Consider the following 16,607-nt stretch of genomic DNA (forward strand, 5'->3'; position numbering starts at 1 on the left):
CTCAGCCGCATGGCCCTTGCGACCATACCCATGCGGTCTGCCCGCCTGCGTCGTGCTACTCGGCCACATGACCCTCACGACCATGCTTGCGTCATGCTACTCGGCTGCATGACCCTCGCGACCACACCTGCGCGGTCTGTCTGCCTGCGTCGTGCTCCTTGGCCACATAATGCCCGAGACCACGCCTGCGTGGCCAGCCCACCTGCGTCGTGCTCCTTGGATCCATGTTCCCGAGACACACCGGCGCGGCCAACCTGCCTGCGTCGTGCTCCTTGGCCCCATGTTCCCGAGACAGACCTGCGCGGCTCGCCCGCCTGCATCGTGCTCCTTGGCCCTGTGTTCCCGAGACACACTTGCGCGGTCGGCCCGCCTGCGCCATGCTCCTCGGCTGCAGGCTGCCCGAAGCCACCTCCTCGGCCGCATAATGCTCGAGACCACACCCGCGCGGTCTGCCCGCCTGCGTCGTGCTACTCGGCCGCATGACCATCGCGACCACGCCTGCGCGGTCTGTCCGGCTGCATCGTGATCCTCGGCTGCATAATGCCCGAGACCACACCGGCGCGGCCAGCCCGCCTGCGTCATGCTCCTTGGCTTCATGTTCTCGATACACACCTGCACGGCTAGCCCGCCTGCGCCGTGCTCCTCGGCCGCATAATGCCCGAGACCTCACTTGTGCGGCCAAGCCTGCCTGCGTCGTGCTCCTCGGCCCTTCGGCTCCATGTTCCCCGAGACCTCGTCCGCACGGCCAGCCCATCTGAAGACAGAAGCCATGCATCGGACTCCTCTTATACGATAACCGACGCATAGCTTTTTTCGGAGGGGGGGGGGGGGGGGGGGGGAATATGATAAGGGCAAAAATGGCGATGTGACACGCCATGACGTCAGCCATGCCTGGTCAACGCACTGCCCGAGGAAGTCGGCATTAACACCTAACCCAGGCCTGGTTCTTCACGCCACGCCAACCCCATGTTAGACGCTACCAGCCTGCCTCCTACAGGCAGCCACATCAGGTAACGTCAAACTCATCTATAAAATACCCCAGAGTTCTAAACGAATAAGGGGGGAAGACAACTCACACAGAAGCACTCCCTCTTCCACCACCCTCTCCACATCGCTAACTTGATCGTCGGAGGGGTCGGGCCGAGCCTCCGACCTGACCAGTGTGCAGGTGCGAGGCGAGGTTGCCTCTTCCCCGACGCTACGACAGAGCTCTCCCCCTGACGGGACATCCAGATCACCACGATCGACCACCAAAAGGACCCGAGGCACACCGCGCAAGATCCCCGCCATTCGGACCCCAGAACGAGCTGTGTCGAACCCGAGGCCACGGCTAAAAAAGTTATTTACCATAACACTTTTGATGATTTTAGAGTTCGAGTCTCAATCATGCTCGAAATTAGGTTTGTTTTAATTGCTTGCGCAATGATAGATGTGACGCTGATGACGACAAGAAGAAAAGGAAGAATAATTAATCAAAGAAGCTGCCCTCCACAACTTTGATGAACTCCTTGAAATCGATCCTCCCGTCGTCGTTCTCGTCGTACGCCGCGATCATCCGTCGGCATGCCTCCAATGCCGCCCCCTCCGGGAAGCCCAGCTTGCAGAGAACACGATGCAGGTCCAGGGGCTCTATGACCCCGTCACCGTCATCATCGAAGACGGAGAACGCCTCCGCCACTTCCTCCAAGCTCGGCTCCTCCCCCTCGAACACGCCACGCAGCTCCTCGAGCTGCTCACCGTCCGCGCCGCAAGGCATGCCCGTAATGATCTCCATCACCGTCTCCACGTCTTCTCTGGTCAACTCGAGCGCCTCGCTACCGTCGGCCGAGTCGCCGGGTCTGACACGATCGACGACCCCCGATGCGCACGGCGCTGGGTGCCGGAAGAGGAACCCCATGGATATCTTATTCTTCAGGACGACCCCCATGGAGATGGTCTTGTTGAAGAGGAGCACGATGGGCTCTGTGAGTGCGAGGGAGTGGTACGGTGCAGTTGGCAATGGTTTCTCCATGGTTTCCAGCGCTGAGGAGGAAGAAGACGCTGCTTCTTGGTCCAACCAATAACATGCATGGCGAATCGATGTGTATTTATGCGTGCAGGTGCGACTGTTTTCCTCTGGCACGTACGCAGCAGAGGCTGTCGACGCGGTGGCTAATCACAGAATCCAACAAAACTGGGCTGTCCTCGACAGCGAGGAAGAGATAGAGAGAGAGAGACGTGTCAAAATGTTGATGCCATCAATCAAACGGACGCACACAATACTTAGACGAATCTTTGCAGGTTCGTTGAAGAGAGATCCGGATTGGATCATCAGATAGCTGAGATAGATACTGTTCGTTCATGTTCTCAAAGATCACCACTGATACTTAGCTGAGACGAGGACTTCCTCGTAATGTTTGGCGGCGTTGTCCCAGCTCAGGTCCTGTGCCATCCCTCGCGTCTGCAGGCCCTTCCAATTCTCCTTCTGGTTCCTGTAGGTGTTGAGGCAGTTCCCCAGCGCATTGATCAGCTTGTTGGCCTCCGCCCGGTCGAACGTCCACCCGAACCCGCTCTCCCTGAAGGGATCGAACGGGATCACCGTGTCGCGAAGCCCGCCGACGGCGTGCACCACCGGGACCGTGCCGTACTTCATGGCGTACAGCTGGTTCAGCCCGCAGGGCTCGAACCGCGATGGCATGAGCAGGACGTCCGCCCCTGCGGTGATCCTGTGCGCCATCTTCACCGAGAACCCCACCCACGCCCTCACCTTGTTGTGGTGCTCCCTGTCGAACTTGCGCAGCATCTCCTCCAGGTCGGCCCGCCCGGTGCCCAGCATCACCAGCTGCAAGTCCTGCCCGACGATCCAAGGCATCGCACCCGCAATGAGGTCGACGCCCTTCTGGTGATCCAGCCGGCCGATGAATCCGATGAGGGGGACGTCCTCGCGGACAGGGAGGCCGAGCTCCTTCTGCAGCGCCGCCTTGCACTGTGGTTTCCCGGCTTGCAGAGTCTCAATGGAATAGTTTCTGTAGCCATCGGATTGCAGGTGAAGATCCAGCTCAGGGTTCCAGTCCACTGTGTCGATCCCGTTGACGATGCCTTGGAACTTCCAGTTGTTCTCGTTTATGATCTCATGGAGTCCCCACCCACCTTCGGATGTTGTGAGCTCCCATGCGTAGCCACGGCTGACGGTGATCACGCGGTCAGCAGTCTTGAGGCCGGCCGCGAAGATGTTGAAGTGGTCACCTCCCATCGGCTCATACAGCTTGAAGAGGTCCATGTGTTGATCGGGCAAGTCGACATGGAAGAAGTCCTCAACTGGACCACGCCCCTGGACAAGACACACAGGTAGAATGCAGACGATAAGGATTCCGAGCTCGTAGTTTCCTAAGTTGTTTAGAATGATGCCATGAAACTTCTATATCAGGATCAGATTCAAGCATTCTTCTCGGTAGAAAAAGAGAAGAGAAGATGAATGATTTTATCTTCATTTTGAGCGAAATGATTTTTCTTTGGTGGTGGTAACTCAGAAATCTTTGCAAGTTTGAAATGAAGCAACTTCAACAAAAATGGGGGAGAAAAGAAATTAAAAGCGGAGATGTTTTGATTGCTCAAAAAGAGTTTAAGAAGACAAACATTCATTTGATGCAAAAGAGAAGGATGTAAAGAAGGTTTCTAATAAAACAGAGTGCTTCAAATGTCATGCAATTATAACAAGGTTTGGGAAAAACCATGATAGACTCATGAAAAATTAAGTACAACATATGATCAATATCTTCAGGTCACACAAAAACAATATGGCCAGGGGCATCATGCAACCTAAACTTCAAGAAATACAATGCAGCTGTAGGAATTCATGCAAGCATAATTGGATCATTGATTCAGTGACGTGAGAAATAGTCAGAAAGTGTTTGGTTTACTGATAAGGTAAGTGAGAGAACTGCAAACTTGCAGATATCGTCTTGGCAAATTTAACAGTCTTTGAGCAGTTCTGAGGATCTCACAGGCTACTGAACTCAGCAAATTGAACTTCTAAATGAAGAGAGAATTTAACAGAAGTTTAACCTAATAGATGCAGCATAAAATGCGAGAGAGCTAACCTGGTGAGATATGTTGTGGATCACCAAGATGGACCTGGCATACTTCATCAAGCCATTGTCGCGGTAGCATGCTTTCAGATACACAGGCAGAAGTGATGTGTGCCAATCGTTCGCAATGAAAATTAAATTTCCGTCTCCATAGCATAAGCCGCCACATGGAACATGCCACGGAACCTGCAATTGTATCAGTCTAAACTCGAAACAATGACATATGTTTAACAAGTTGTGAATGAAAAATACAAGGTATATCCACAGAAAAAGGATACTTACCATAAAACTAAATCTTATTGTTCGAATAGAATTAAGTGTTTGGTTATACACCGACTACAGACTTGCGAAGAAATATAACATGAGTGGTATGCAAATTTATCTGCTTCACAACAAAACTGGTTTGCTTATCATGAAAGCCAGAATACTGATAAATCCTAATAGATTATAATTCACAATAACTTTTGATTTTAGAAGAATTATAAGGCAAAAGAAAAAGAGAAACTAGCCAATGGTTAAAATTCAGGGAATTATATGAAACAACATATGCAGATAACAGAAACAATGATAAATTGGATGCAAAGGTAAGGCCGAGAAATCAGGGAGGATAGAGGCAGTAAGAACTAAGTATGCTAGAGTAGCCTTCAGTTATTTACATCAACCACTCGATTACTCCATCAATTTTCTAAAAAACTTAGATGATTAAACAAAAGTATTATGATTTAATATCTGTTAATTGGCAGAGCACCAACATTGGAGAGTAACTACCATTGTGTGTTTAACGTAAGGTAAATCCTTGCACAAAGTTCCACTGACTCTATCATAATAGAAAAAAAACATAAGGTATCAAAGAAAACCATATATGTCAGTGGCCTTGTTGTTAATTTCCTAAGCCTAATAAATGGAAATGAGTTTGACAACTAGGCCTTTTTTCTAATATAAACTTGGCCTATTAAATAATTTCACCTGCACAGAGATATCTTACATCTTTTAAAACATCGATCAAGAATCAGAAATTGTATGAAACTCCAAAATTTTTAAACAGTAAATTGTTTTGTTAAGGTTCGTTGATACCAAAGTCACAGTCAGTTCTCCATCGACAATTAATATGCAGAACCATAGAATTAGATGTATGGTATACTGAGTGTAACATACCGATCTGACTGGATACCTCTATGCTAGTACTGCCCGGTTACATATCGTATTCAATCCAATTTTTAATATATATATATATATATATATATATATATATATATATATATATATATATATATATATATATATATATATATATATATATATATATATATATATACACACTGAATGTTTTGATACTGTGCTGACCGATACCTACCCCTCTGAACGGGTCCTGCTACTGGTACTGTAATGAAATTTTAGACCTAAGACAATACTGTACAATGCTAATTTCAGTCATAAGACATCTGCATGAACTAGGAAACAAAGATACAGAACCAGAAAAAAGAAGTGGGAAAAAGGGTTGGGAATTGGCATTTGCAATTGAGTTAAGCACCTCAAGGACTATCAAGTACTAACTCAAAGCAGCACTGAAGCGGCCACCGACATGACTATATTTTTCACACTAGAAATCATGTTGGAAGTCCCTTCCTGCATTAATCTTAGACAAATGCTCACTACGAATTTCTAATACTGACATATTCTGTTATGTACATCATGGATAGTTGAATATGTTGTTCAGGACAAAGGAGATACCTCTACAGCTACCTTGCATAACAATACCATCCGTTTCAAGATTTCCTGCATTAATTAGCGAAAGACAATATAAATAACTTGTAGAAGGTCATTTCTGTATTTTCAGTGCACAAAAAAATGAAGTAACAAAAAGTGAATAAACTGGATTGACTAATTTACAGGTGTTAAAATTGCAAAAAACTTTTACCAGCCGGTCTCCCCCATAAATGTTGTTCTCTAGATGACGGAAAACTGGACTGTCGATAAATACAAAATCCACACGATCAATATAAGCATGAAAATAATTTACTTCCAGATCCTGCATCCCATAATATGACATCAACTGGATAAGTATGTATTTATAGCTAAATCTAAACACCATGACATGAAACAGCAGATACAGACCTGCCCATCAGCTTTGTAATATTTGCGAACACCTATATCTTTGGATTCAGGATAATTGGCATACCTTGGGGAAACAACCTATAATTTACAAAAGAAAGATTGAACTGGCTATGCAACAGCAATATTAAGGAAGCAACTTTTGGACTAACATTATTCTAGTTTGGTAAACCTGCACATTGTAATTGCAGTTTTATGATTTGAATTGCTATTCCAATTTACCTTTCTGTGGAATAGCTAGAGTCACCACCAACATTAACGTGAGATTTGAGGTTCAAACAGAAATTAATCGACAAAAGGGAAAGGAGAAATACCATAACCCGGTGCCCTCTCCTAGCCAAAGCTTTTGGCAGAGTCCCAGCTACATCTCCAAGCCCTCCTGTTGAAGTTAAAAATGATAAATGTCAGTGAATCTTATTTAAATATCATAATAACACTTTATAAACCCAAACAACAGTCATTCACTTCATTACCAATTGTGGAGCATAGACTTGATACAACAAATTTTCAGTACTTGAGAGGTAAGAGTAAAAATACAGCAAAAGATCAATCGGAAAATACGAAAATACTAAAAATATCAATACCTGTCTTTGACCAAGGAGCACATTCCGCGGAAACTACTATTACATTCATGGCATTCGCTCCAGCCAGAGGAGGGGAATCCACATTTTCTACCTCAATATCTGCTTCTGTATCTACACCATCAGATTTTGCTTCCGTATGGTTCTGAGCATTCTCATCTTCAGTACCCCTTTCAGATTCTTGTATAATAAGTGATGATTCGACTGAATCATAAGTAGAATCAAGATCTGCATCTTTTGCTAGTCCATCAGCTTGTAGGATATCACCTTGCTCTTCTGCTTCCTCTAAAGAATTTTCAGTTTTACCGATACATTGAGTCTTAGACATCTTAGATTCAGAAGACTGGACCAAACTGTTAGAAACACTAGTTGAACTTAGGTTCAAATTAATGGTTTTAGCACCTTTAGCAGAAGAATCAGTACTCTGAACTGCTTCAGCAGCTTCACTTCCCAAGGATGAGATTATGTTCCTTTTTTCCACAGCCTGAACCAAAATGAGGAAGTCAAGAAGCTGCATATTTAGTACACAGACTATATTCCAAAATGAGATAAACTAGTCAAAATTTATGCACAAAATGAGGAAAGTCAAGAAGCTGATATTTAGGACACAGACTAGATTCCGAAATGAGATAAACTAGTCAAAATCTATGCACTACTTATGATCATTAAGAGTCATACAACTTGATGTTCATATTCTCTGCTCTATCTTTGTTCTATATAATTTCCATGTACTCTCTCTCTCTCTCTCTCTCTCTCTCTCTCTCTCTCTCATGATTGAAAGCCAAGAGAGGAGGATGAACAGAATGAGAAGAAACAAAGTAAAGACCAGAGAGCCACCTGCTTAATTGAGTCGTGTTCCATCTCCAGAACCTTCATGTTCTTGTCAATCGTGGCCGGAGCTGCACCGACATTGACACCGGCATCATCACCATCGGCCCTCCCCTTCTCCGGCTCAAAATCGCCGCCTTTTCCGGTGGCCCGAAGGCCCCTCCCCTTCTCGACCGCCACCAAGATCTCACTTCGTCGGCCCCTCGTCGCGAACCTCACCCGGCACCCACCTCCGCTGGGGAAAATAGCGTTCTCCCTGACAACAGCCGCCACAACCGACGCCCTACGGCCATCGTCCGGCTTAATCTGGACGCGAACAGGGCTGTTGCCGCCGCCACTGCAAGCCTCGAGACGGAAGGTCTGAGAGCTGAAAGACGCCATCTTTGGAATCGGCGAGTAGCAGTGGGAGGATTTTAAGCGAAGTTACAAGGGAAGCGTGCATGCCCCCCGTGGGTGCAGTTGGGCCCGAGCGAACGTTGTGTGCGGTAGATGTCGTTCGGCAGGCACGTGGGACGGACGGAAGCAAGAGGACATCTTGTGAACGAAATGATGTGATTACGACCTTTATTTGGAGTTCTCTTCATCGATCAGCCCTTCTTAATCGTTGATATCGATCGTCATTCTAGAACTTAACGATAGTAGATTTAATTTTTTTAATAATTAATATTATATAAAGATATCGTTGATGTTGTGGGAAACAACTTTGAGAGCCGTGGCCTCGGGGCCGACGCGGCTCGGTTCGGGTCCGGACATCGAGGATCTCTCCGGGGCCGCGCGAGGGGAGCCTTTGGGCACATGAGAGCCGGCTGCGCGGGTGTGGTCCACGAGAGGGATGGGACCGAGAAGCACGACGCAGGCGACTGCAGTCGAGGAGCTGGACTCGGGCGAGCAGGCCGCACAGGTGTGGTCTCGGGCGGTATGAGGCCGAGGAGCACGACGCAGGCGGCTGTGGCCGAGGAGCTGGACTCGAGCGAGCAAACCACGCAGGTGTGGTCTCGGGCAACCTGAGGCCAAGGAGCGCGACACAGGCGGCTGCGACCGAGGAGCTGGACTCGAGCGAGCAGGCCGCGCAGGCGTGGTCTTCGGGCGAGCAGGCCGTGCGGGCATGGTCTCGAGCGACATGAGGCCGAGGAGCACGACGCAGGCGGCTGCGGCCGAGGAGCTGGACTCGGGCGAGCAGGCCGCGCAGGCGTGGTCTCGGGCGACATGAGGCCAAGGAGCATGACGTAGGCTGCTACGACCGAGGAGCTACTTCGATTGGATCTTTTATGCTGTGCTGTGGGAGATGCGGGTGGCCAAGTAGCCTTTGGTCTATTCGGAAGTCCAGGGGACGAACCTTTTCGTGAATCGCCAGTTTTCGAGAAGACCGGCGCTTCAAGCCCGTTGGTTGCCACGTGTAGCGCGCCTGTTGGCTACCCTGCCAAGTTGCATTTATGGCGGAATGACGTTGTGTCATCCCGATGCGACATGCCTGAGTAGAGGAAGGGTCGTTGTTTTTGGCGGGATTTTGTCTATAAGTAATGTGCGGCTAGCCCCTTGAAGGCCCCTTGAAGGTCTAGCGCCACCCGAGATCCCTGACATTCGGACCCCCGAATCGAGCCGCGACGACCCCAAGGCCACGGCTTAAACAGATTCCCCGCCGCATCATTTTGGTGCTAGAAGGAGGGCCCCGAAAGTCGAGGGATCATCCAACTGGCTTAGACGAGCTCACAGTTGAGGGGTCACACCTGATCGGAGCTCCGGGGGAAAGTCCCCCGCATGGAGATCTTCGAGACGAACACCCCGTCGTGACCGCAGAATGCTACTAGTGTCTGTCCAACGACCCGGGTCTGCTTCCACCCGAGTGCGCCCCCAGCGACCCCTTGCACGTGTCGCTCAAGGCCTTCCAGGACCTCGCTCATCAAGTCCGAGCGCTGACGGGTATAGTGCGAACCATTATCCCGCTCGGTGAACCCCCCTACGACCCGACCACCACGGCAACGAGAGCCGCCCGCTCGGGCCCGCCCTGCCTCAGTCTCTTCCAAGCGAAGGCTCCATGTTTACCTGACCGCCTCTTGGCTCATGCCTGCCTGCGCCGAGCTCCTCGGCCATGCACTGCCGAGTCCATCTCAGGGCGGCTTGCCCACCTGGGTCACGTCCCTCGGCCACACTGCCGAGCCCACCTCAGCGCGGCCTGCCCTCCTGAGCGGCTTCCGCGCGGCCACAGTCTGCCTGCGCCGAACACCTCAGCCGCATGACCCTCGTGACCACGCCTGCGCGGCCAGCCTGCTTGCGTCGAGCTCCTCGGCCATACACTGCCGAGTCCATCTCAGGGCGGCTTGCCCATCTGGGTCACGTCCCTCGGCCGTAGCCCGCCTACGCCAAGCTTCTCGGCCATACGCTGCCGAGTTCACCTCAGCGCGGTCTGCCCGCCTGAGCGGAGTCCCTCGGCCACACCGCCGAGTTCACCCCACGCGGCCTGCCCGCCTGTGTCGTGCTCCTCGGCTCATAGCCCGAGTCGCTCCAGTTCGACCTCCGACTTGCGACTCGCCAGCTTGGCTCATAGCCCGAGTCGCTCCAGTTCGATCTCCGACTTGCGACTCGCCGGCTCGGCCCATAACTCGAGACACGCCTACGCGGCCTGCCCGCCCGCGTCATATTCCTCGGCAACGTGTTGCCCGAGACCACCTCTGGTCAGCTTGCCCGACGGAGTTGTGCTCCTCGGCTGCGTGTCAACCGAGACACGCCCACGCGGTCTACCCGCCTGTGTCATGCTCCTCGGCTCATAGCCCGAGTCGCTCCAGTTCGACCTCCGACTTGCGACTCGCCGGGTTGGCTCATAGCCCGAGTCGCTCCAGTTCGACCTCCGACTTGCGACTCGCCGGGTTGGCTCATAGCTCGAGTCGCTCCAGTTCGACCTCCGACTTGTGACTCGCCGGCTCGGCCCATAACCCGAGACACGCCAACACGGCCTGCCCGCTTGCGTCGTGCTCCTCGGCCGCACGTCGTCTGAGACCACGACCTCTGCTCGGCTTCCCGATTGAGATGTGCTCATCGGTCGCTCGTTGCCCAGGACCCAAGACACTCGCGCGGCCTGCCCGCCTGCGTTGTGCTCCTTGGCGCATAGCCCGAGTCGCTCCAGTTCGATCTCCGACTTGCGACTCGCCGGCTCAGACCATAGCCCGAGTCGCTCCAAGTCGATCTCCGACTTGCGACTCACCGGCCCAGACCATAGCCCGAGTCGCTCCAGGTCGATCTCCGACTTGCGACTCGCCGGCCTAGACCATAGCCCGAGTCGCTCCATGTCGATCTCCGACTTGCGACTCGCCGGCTCAGACCATAGCCCGAGTCGCCCCAATTCGATATCCGACTTGCGACTCGTCGGCTCAGACCATAGCCCGAGTCGCTCCAGTTCGATCTCCGACTTGCAACTCGCCGGCCCAGACCATAGCCCGAGTCGCTCCAGGTCGATCTCTGACTTGCGACTCACCGGCTCAGACCATAGCCCGAGTCGCCCCAGTTCGATCTCCGACTTGTGACTCGCCGGCTCAGACCATAGCCCGAGTCGCTCCAGTTCGATCTCCGACTTGCGACTCGCCGGCTCAGACCATGGCCCGAGTCGCTGCTAGTCATAAGTGCCCAGCAAGCCAATCACGTGAGTGATGGCACGTGTGACTTGATACAGAATCTTTTTGCTTATTATATTTTGGCGTATATCACTTTATAACTATTGCATAAATGCATATGTATTGTGATGTCCTTGGATTTGTGCAATGGGAATCGGATCGTGATGAGATCACGATAATGAGATCGATTCACCTTTAAACACATATCCTAAATAATCCCGGTCATAGGTTACTCGAGAGGGACATCGTGATAACCGGATAGACTGGTGTGCTGTATACCCGTCCATATGATGGATGCAGCTGGTCTCATAGCTGCTCGTGTAGGGACACTAGGGATACAGTACAGGTGCTCATTGGAGAATGAGTTCACTGATTGATCCGCTTACGGAATGCTGGATGGTTGATGATGCCTTATTGTCAGACAACGATTCCGTAGTCCTAGTGGTGTATCTGGTTCTTAGACTTGAGACACCAAGGATGTCCTGTATGAGTGCTCCACACTTTGATACCAGACTTATAGGTTTGGCTGTTCCCAGATCTAGTACAGCTGGTCATTGGGAGTGGTAGTCGACCTTACGAGGGCTATTGAGTGTCAATAGAGGATCATCCACTCTCGGCGTCATGAGAGGAATATCCTATGTGTTCTTACTCAGACAAATCCCTGGCCAGGGTCATTCGGGTTGAGAGAGAAAGAGTTCTCCGGGAGAATCCGATTAGAGCGAGACTCGAGTAGAAACCGTATGGGTCTGACAGCACCATGCTCGATATACGGTCTCTGGGATATTAGATGGATGAGGGACTATAGGTACATGGTAACTGAGGACAGACAGGTCCAATGGATTGGATTCCCCTGTATCGTCTGGGGACTACGGCGTAGTGGCCTAGTACTTCCGTAGTCGATGAGTCGAGTGAATTATTACAGAGATAATAATTCACTTAGTTAGAAGGAGTTCTGACAGGTATGACTCACGGCCAGCTCGATATTGGGCCTAGAGGGTCACACACATATGGTAGGCATTGCGATGAGTAGAGGTTCGGATATGAGATATTCGACGGAGCCCTTGTCTTATTGGATGCAGATCCAATATCCACTAGGGAAGGACCCATTAGGGTTTGACACGGGATCTCTATAAATAGGAGGGATTCACAGCCTCATAGGCTAGAGTCTTTGCTTGCCTTTCCTATTCTCCTCTCCCTCTCCACCTCAAAGTAGGCCTGGAGTTTTGAGGAGCGTCGTCGCAACCCTGCTGTGTGGATCACCGCTAGAGAGGAGGACGCTTGACCTCCTTCACCCTCTCCTAAGGATCTGCAAGGAAACAGGGATATACGATCTCCCTAGGTAACACAATCTCTATACGTAGTTTTGTGTTTTGCGGATTTTTGCGCACCAATCTTCGCATGACGACGAACATCATTTTGGGAATCAGGGATTTTGTTTTTCTTGTTCTTCCGCTGCGCATATGATGTCGCCCCCCAATGGTTTCCCAACAGTGGTATCAGAGCCAGGTTGTTCGTGCGAATGATTGGTTTTGAACTGCGTGTATTGTGTTTAGGAAGAATTTTGATATCAAAATCGTTGACGCAAAAGCGAGGAAGGGCAGCAACAGTTGCTGCCCTCGATCTGCATGCCTGCAGCCACCTGCAGCGGCAGCCGCAGCCGCAGCCAGGCAGCACAGCGCCGGCGCATGCGCAAGCGCTGTGCCTGCAGCAGCCGGCCGGCGGTCTGCTTGTAGCAGGCTTGCTGCTGGCGGGGCTGGCAACCCACGGGCAGAGGCGCCGCAGGGCAGCGGCGCCTACCGCCGAAAGGAAGCGGCGCCTGCCGCCGCAGGGCAGCGACGCGCGACGCCTGCCGCCGCTGCTCCCGCGGGCGAAACCCCCCTAAAGGGGCGGCCGCCCGGCGGTACAGCACCGCCTGCGGAGGCAGCGGCGCCCGAAGGGGGCGCCCACCCGCAGCGGCATCACCGCCAGCGGGCGTGCCGCCTGCAGGCGAGGGCAGTGCCCTCGCCCCGCCGCACAGGCCGCCGCCAGCAGGGTGGCGGCGGCGGCAGCGGCAGCAGTAAGAGGGTATTAGGGTTTTCTGCGCAAAAGACAGTTTTGCCCCTCGGAATTTGAGAAATTCCAGTTTCTGTCTTTTGTCCAAATTACGAAAATACCCTTAGGAATTGAGAAATTCCCTACATGTCCCTGATTTCAGAAAATATTAATTAATTAAAAGGTTTAGTTGATTATTATTTTTATTATTATCTAGTAGTCCTACATGATGATGATTATTTATACATGTGATGTATGATGTGTGGACGGATGATCATGGACCGTGTGATGTGTGTACTTGTGATTATTATTATTGAGGTCTGCGAACCTCCATTATATTTCTCGTTTATTGTCGGGCCTGCGTGCCTATGATTAAGTTGTAATCATATGAGGAGGTGCAGTGGGAGCGTGGATGCGATAGTAGGACCCACGAGACGGACGATCGTGATGCATGGAGATGCATCAAGATGTCAACGAAACCGACGAGGACGAGATGGACGATCACAGGGCATGAAGATGCACCGTTGCACACATAGATCTTGATGTGAGTGATTAGGCCTACTGGCTCGGGCCTAATCATATTAGGTTGTGGTCCATGATCATCTGATGTGATTGCTTATACACATACTAGATATGTATATATATTTGCATGCGATGTAGATATATATTAAATATGTACATGTGTGACATGTCATAATAGGAGACCAAATCATAGAAACATCTCTCGATAATATTAAGTCGGTAAACGTGAGGCAATTAGATTGACCCACGTGGCCTTCCATCGTTATGAGTAGGAACCGAATCCCGGTGTAGGTTGAGTTGGTCGAGTCCCTCGAGACTCACCTATATCGCGATTCGCTATCTTGCTTACGACATAGAGATGTCACCGGTGACCTGAGGGCATGATATGCTTGGTCGAGTCCCTCGAGGGTATATCATCAAATCAGACTCATCTTGTAACGAAGGTGTTGACTTAACCGAGCATCATGGTTGGTCGAGTCCCTCGAGGCCATGGTGATTCGGAGGCCGAACAGGACGGGAATCACAAGGAGTTGTGATCGGCAAGAGTTGTCTACCTTTTAGGCTTAGTGTGATTGGTCGAGTCCCTCGAGGTTACACTAAGACGCTGATTGAATCCTGATCCCCACTAGAAGTCTGCCGGAGACTTCCGTTTCACGTGCTGAGGGTGTCGCGTGACTCGTTAGTAAAATAGTGGGAGCATATTAAGATAGAAGTCCATATCTTGATAGTTTATTTCTTGCAAAATCTGCATGTTATTCATTTTTGCTACATCTTTATTTTCAGAAAATGTCGCTTTCAAATCCCTTACGTGGCATACTTGATGTCAACCGCCTCACTGGTCCAAACTATACGGATTGGCTCCGTAACTTGAGAATTGTTCTCACAGCGGAGAAAATCGTGTACGTCCTTGATACAGTGATGCCTACGCCCGAAGAAGGGGCAAGCGAGGATGAGATCGCTCGCTACGTGAAGTACATTGATGACTCCACTCTTGCTCAGTGCTATATGTTGGGCTCTATGACTCCAGAGTTACAGAGACAACATGAAAAGATGGATGCCAGATCCATTCTCCTACATGTCCGTAAATTGTTTGAGGAACAGGGAAGGACTCAACGATATGAGATATCCAAGAGCCTTTTTCCGCGCTAGGATGACTGAGGGGACACCGGTTCAGAACCATGTCCTAAAGATGATTGAGTGGATAGAGAAACTCACAGGTCTAGGAATGGTCCTAGAGGATAACTTGTGTGTGGACATTGTGCTTCAGTCCCTACCAGATTCCTTTTCACAGTTCATAATGAACTTTAATATGAACAAGCTTGAGGTGACTCTCCCAGAGCTCCTCAATATGTTGAGGGAGGCAGAGAGTACTATTAAGAAAGAGAAGCCAGTTCTCTACACTGGTGAGACCAGAAAGAAAAGGAAAGCAGAAAGGTCCCTTAAGAAGGGAAAGGGCAAGGGCAAACAAGGTAAAGCAAAGGTTGCTAAGAAAGACCCAACAAAGGACAAAGGCCAGTGCTTCCACTGTGGTAAAGATGGGCATTGGAAGAGAAACTGCAAAGAGTACCTTGCAGAAAGGGCGAAACAAAAGCTTGATGAAGCTTCAGGTACATTCATGATCAGTCTCCATTTGTCAGACTCTTATGATAACACATGGGTATTAGATACCGGTAGTGCTTATCATATATGTAATTCGTTGCAGGTTCTGGCAAGGCCTAGGAGACTAGAGAGAGGCGAGATGGACCTCAAGATGGGTAATGGAGCAAAAGTTGCTGTATTAGCTGTTGGCGAGGTCACCCTACATCTGTCTAGTGGAGCTTTTATTGCATTAGATGCATGTTATTTTGTTCCTTCTATTATCAAAAACATTATCTCCATTTCATGTTTAACAGTTAGTGGATATAAATTTGTTTTTGAGAACAATGGTTGTTCGATATTATTAGATGATAAGATCATCACGAAAGGAACATTGCATAATGGTTTATTTATGTTAGACACCACTCCACATATCATGAATATAAATATGTCCAAAAGGAAACGAGATGAGTTGAACAGTGCATACCTGTGGCATTGTAGGCTAGGTCACATCCATGAAAGAAGGATTCAAAAGTTGCTAAATGATGGATATCTAGATCCATTCGACTATGTGTCATATGCAACTTGTGAGCCTTGCATTCGTGGAAAACTGACCAACTCTCCATTTAGTAGAACTGGAGAGAGAGCCACTGAGTTGTTGGAACTCATACATAGTGATGTATGTGGACCCATGTCAACTCATGCCATTGGAGGTTACTCCTACTTCATTACATTTACTGATGATTTCTCAAGGTATGGATATGTGTACTTAATGAAGTACAAGTCCAAGGCCTTTGAGAAATTCAGAGAGTATAAGAATGAGGTGGAGAACCAGACTGGAAAGAGTATCAAAACTCTTCGATCAGATCGAGGAGGTGAGTACTTAAGTACAGAGTTTACTCACTTCCTCAAGGACCATGGGATATTATCCCAATGGACACCTCCTTATACACCTCAGCTCAATGGTGTCTCTGAAAGGAGAAATCGTACATTATTAGATATGGTACGGTCCATGATGAGTTTCGCTGACCTACCCATCTCATTCTGGGGATATGCCCTAGAAACCGTAGCTTACCTTCTGAACAGAGTTCCAACTAAGTCGGTGGTGTCTACACCATATGAGATATGGAAAGGGAAGAAGCCTGATCTTAAAGTAGTTAAGATTTGGGGCTGCTCTGCCCATGTTAAAAGACACAACCCCGATAAGTTAGAATCAAGGACAGGGCGATGTAAATTTGTGGGATACCCCAAGGAAACTTGTGGGTATTACTTCTATCATCTCGAGG

At 49.6% G+C, this 16,607-nt stretch overlaps 2 protein-coding genes across 2 annotated transcripts; both read right to left on the bottom strand.

Moving 5' to 3' along the window:
* Positions 1 to 1,468: 1,468 nt before the first annotated feature.
* Positions 1,469 to 2,011, bottom strand: LOC135680402 (probable calcium-binding protein CML46). Its single transcript, XM_065194283.1, has one exon. It carries the CDS (start codon positions 2,009 to 2,011, stop codon positions 1,469 to 1,471), a length of 543 nt encoding a protein of 180 aa, XP_065050355.1.
* A 214-nt stretch (positions 2,012 to 2,225) lies between these two features.
* On the bottom strand, positions 2,226 to 8,320 carry LOC135588189 (soluble starch synthase 2-2, chloroplastic/amyloplastic-like). Its single transcript, XM_065080178.1, has 8 exons — positions 7,598 to 8,320; positions 6,764 to 7,244; positions 6,494 to 6,558; positions 6,183 to 6,260; positions 5,986 to 6,096; positions 5,799 to 5,843; positions 4,080 to 4,253; positions 2,226 to 3,310 (listed from the first exon to the last, which is right to left on the bottom strand). The coding sequence occupies exons 1-8, from the start codon at positions 7,967 to 7,969 to the stop codon at positions 2,354 to 2,356; spliced, it is 2,283 nt and encodes a 760-aa protein (XP_064936250.1). The 5' UTR covers positions 7,970 to 8,320; the 3' UTR covers positions 2,226 to 2,353.
* Between the last annotated feature and the right edge of the window lie 8,287 nt (positions 8,321 to 16,607).

This window comes from Musa acuminata, chromosome BXJ1-8, assembly GCF_036884655.1.
Source record: "Musa acuminata AAA Group cultivar baxijiao chromosome BXJ1-8, Cavendish_Baxijiao_AAA, whole genome shotgun sequence".
Taxonomy (NCBI): Eukaryota; Viridiplantae; Streptophyta; class Magnoliopsida; order Zingiberales; family Musaceae; genus Musa; species Musa acuminata.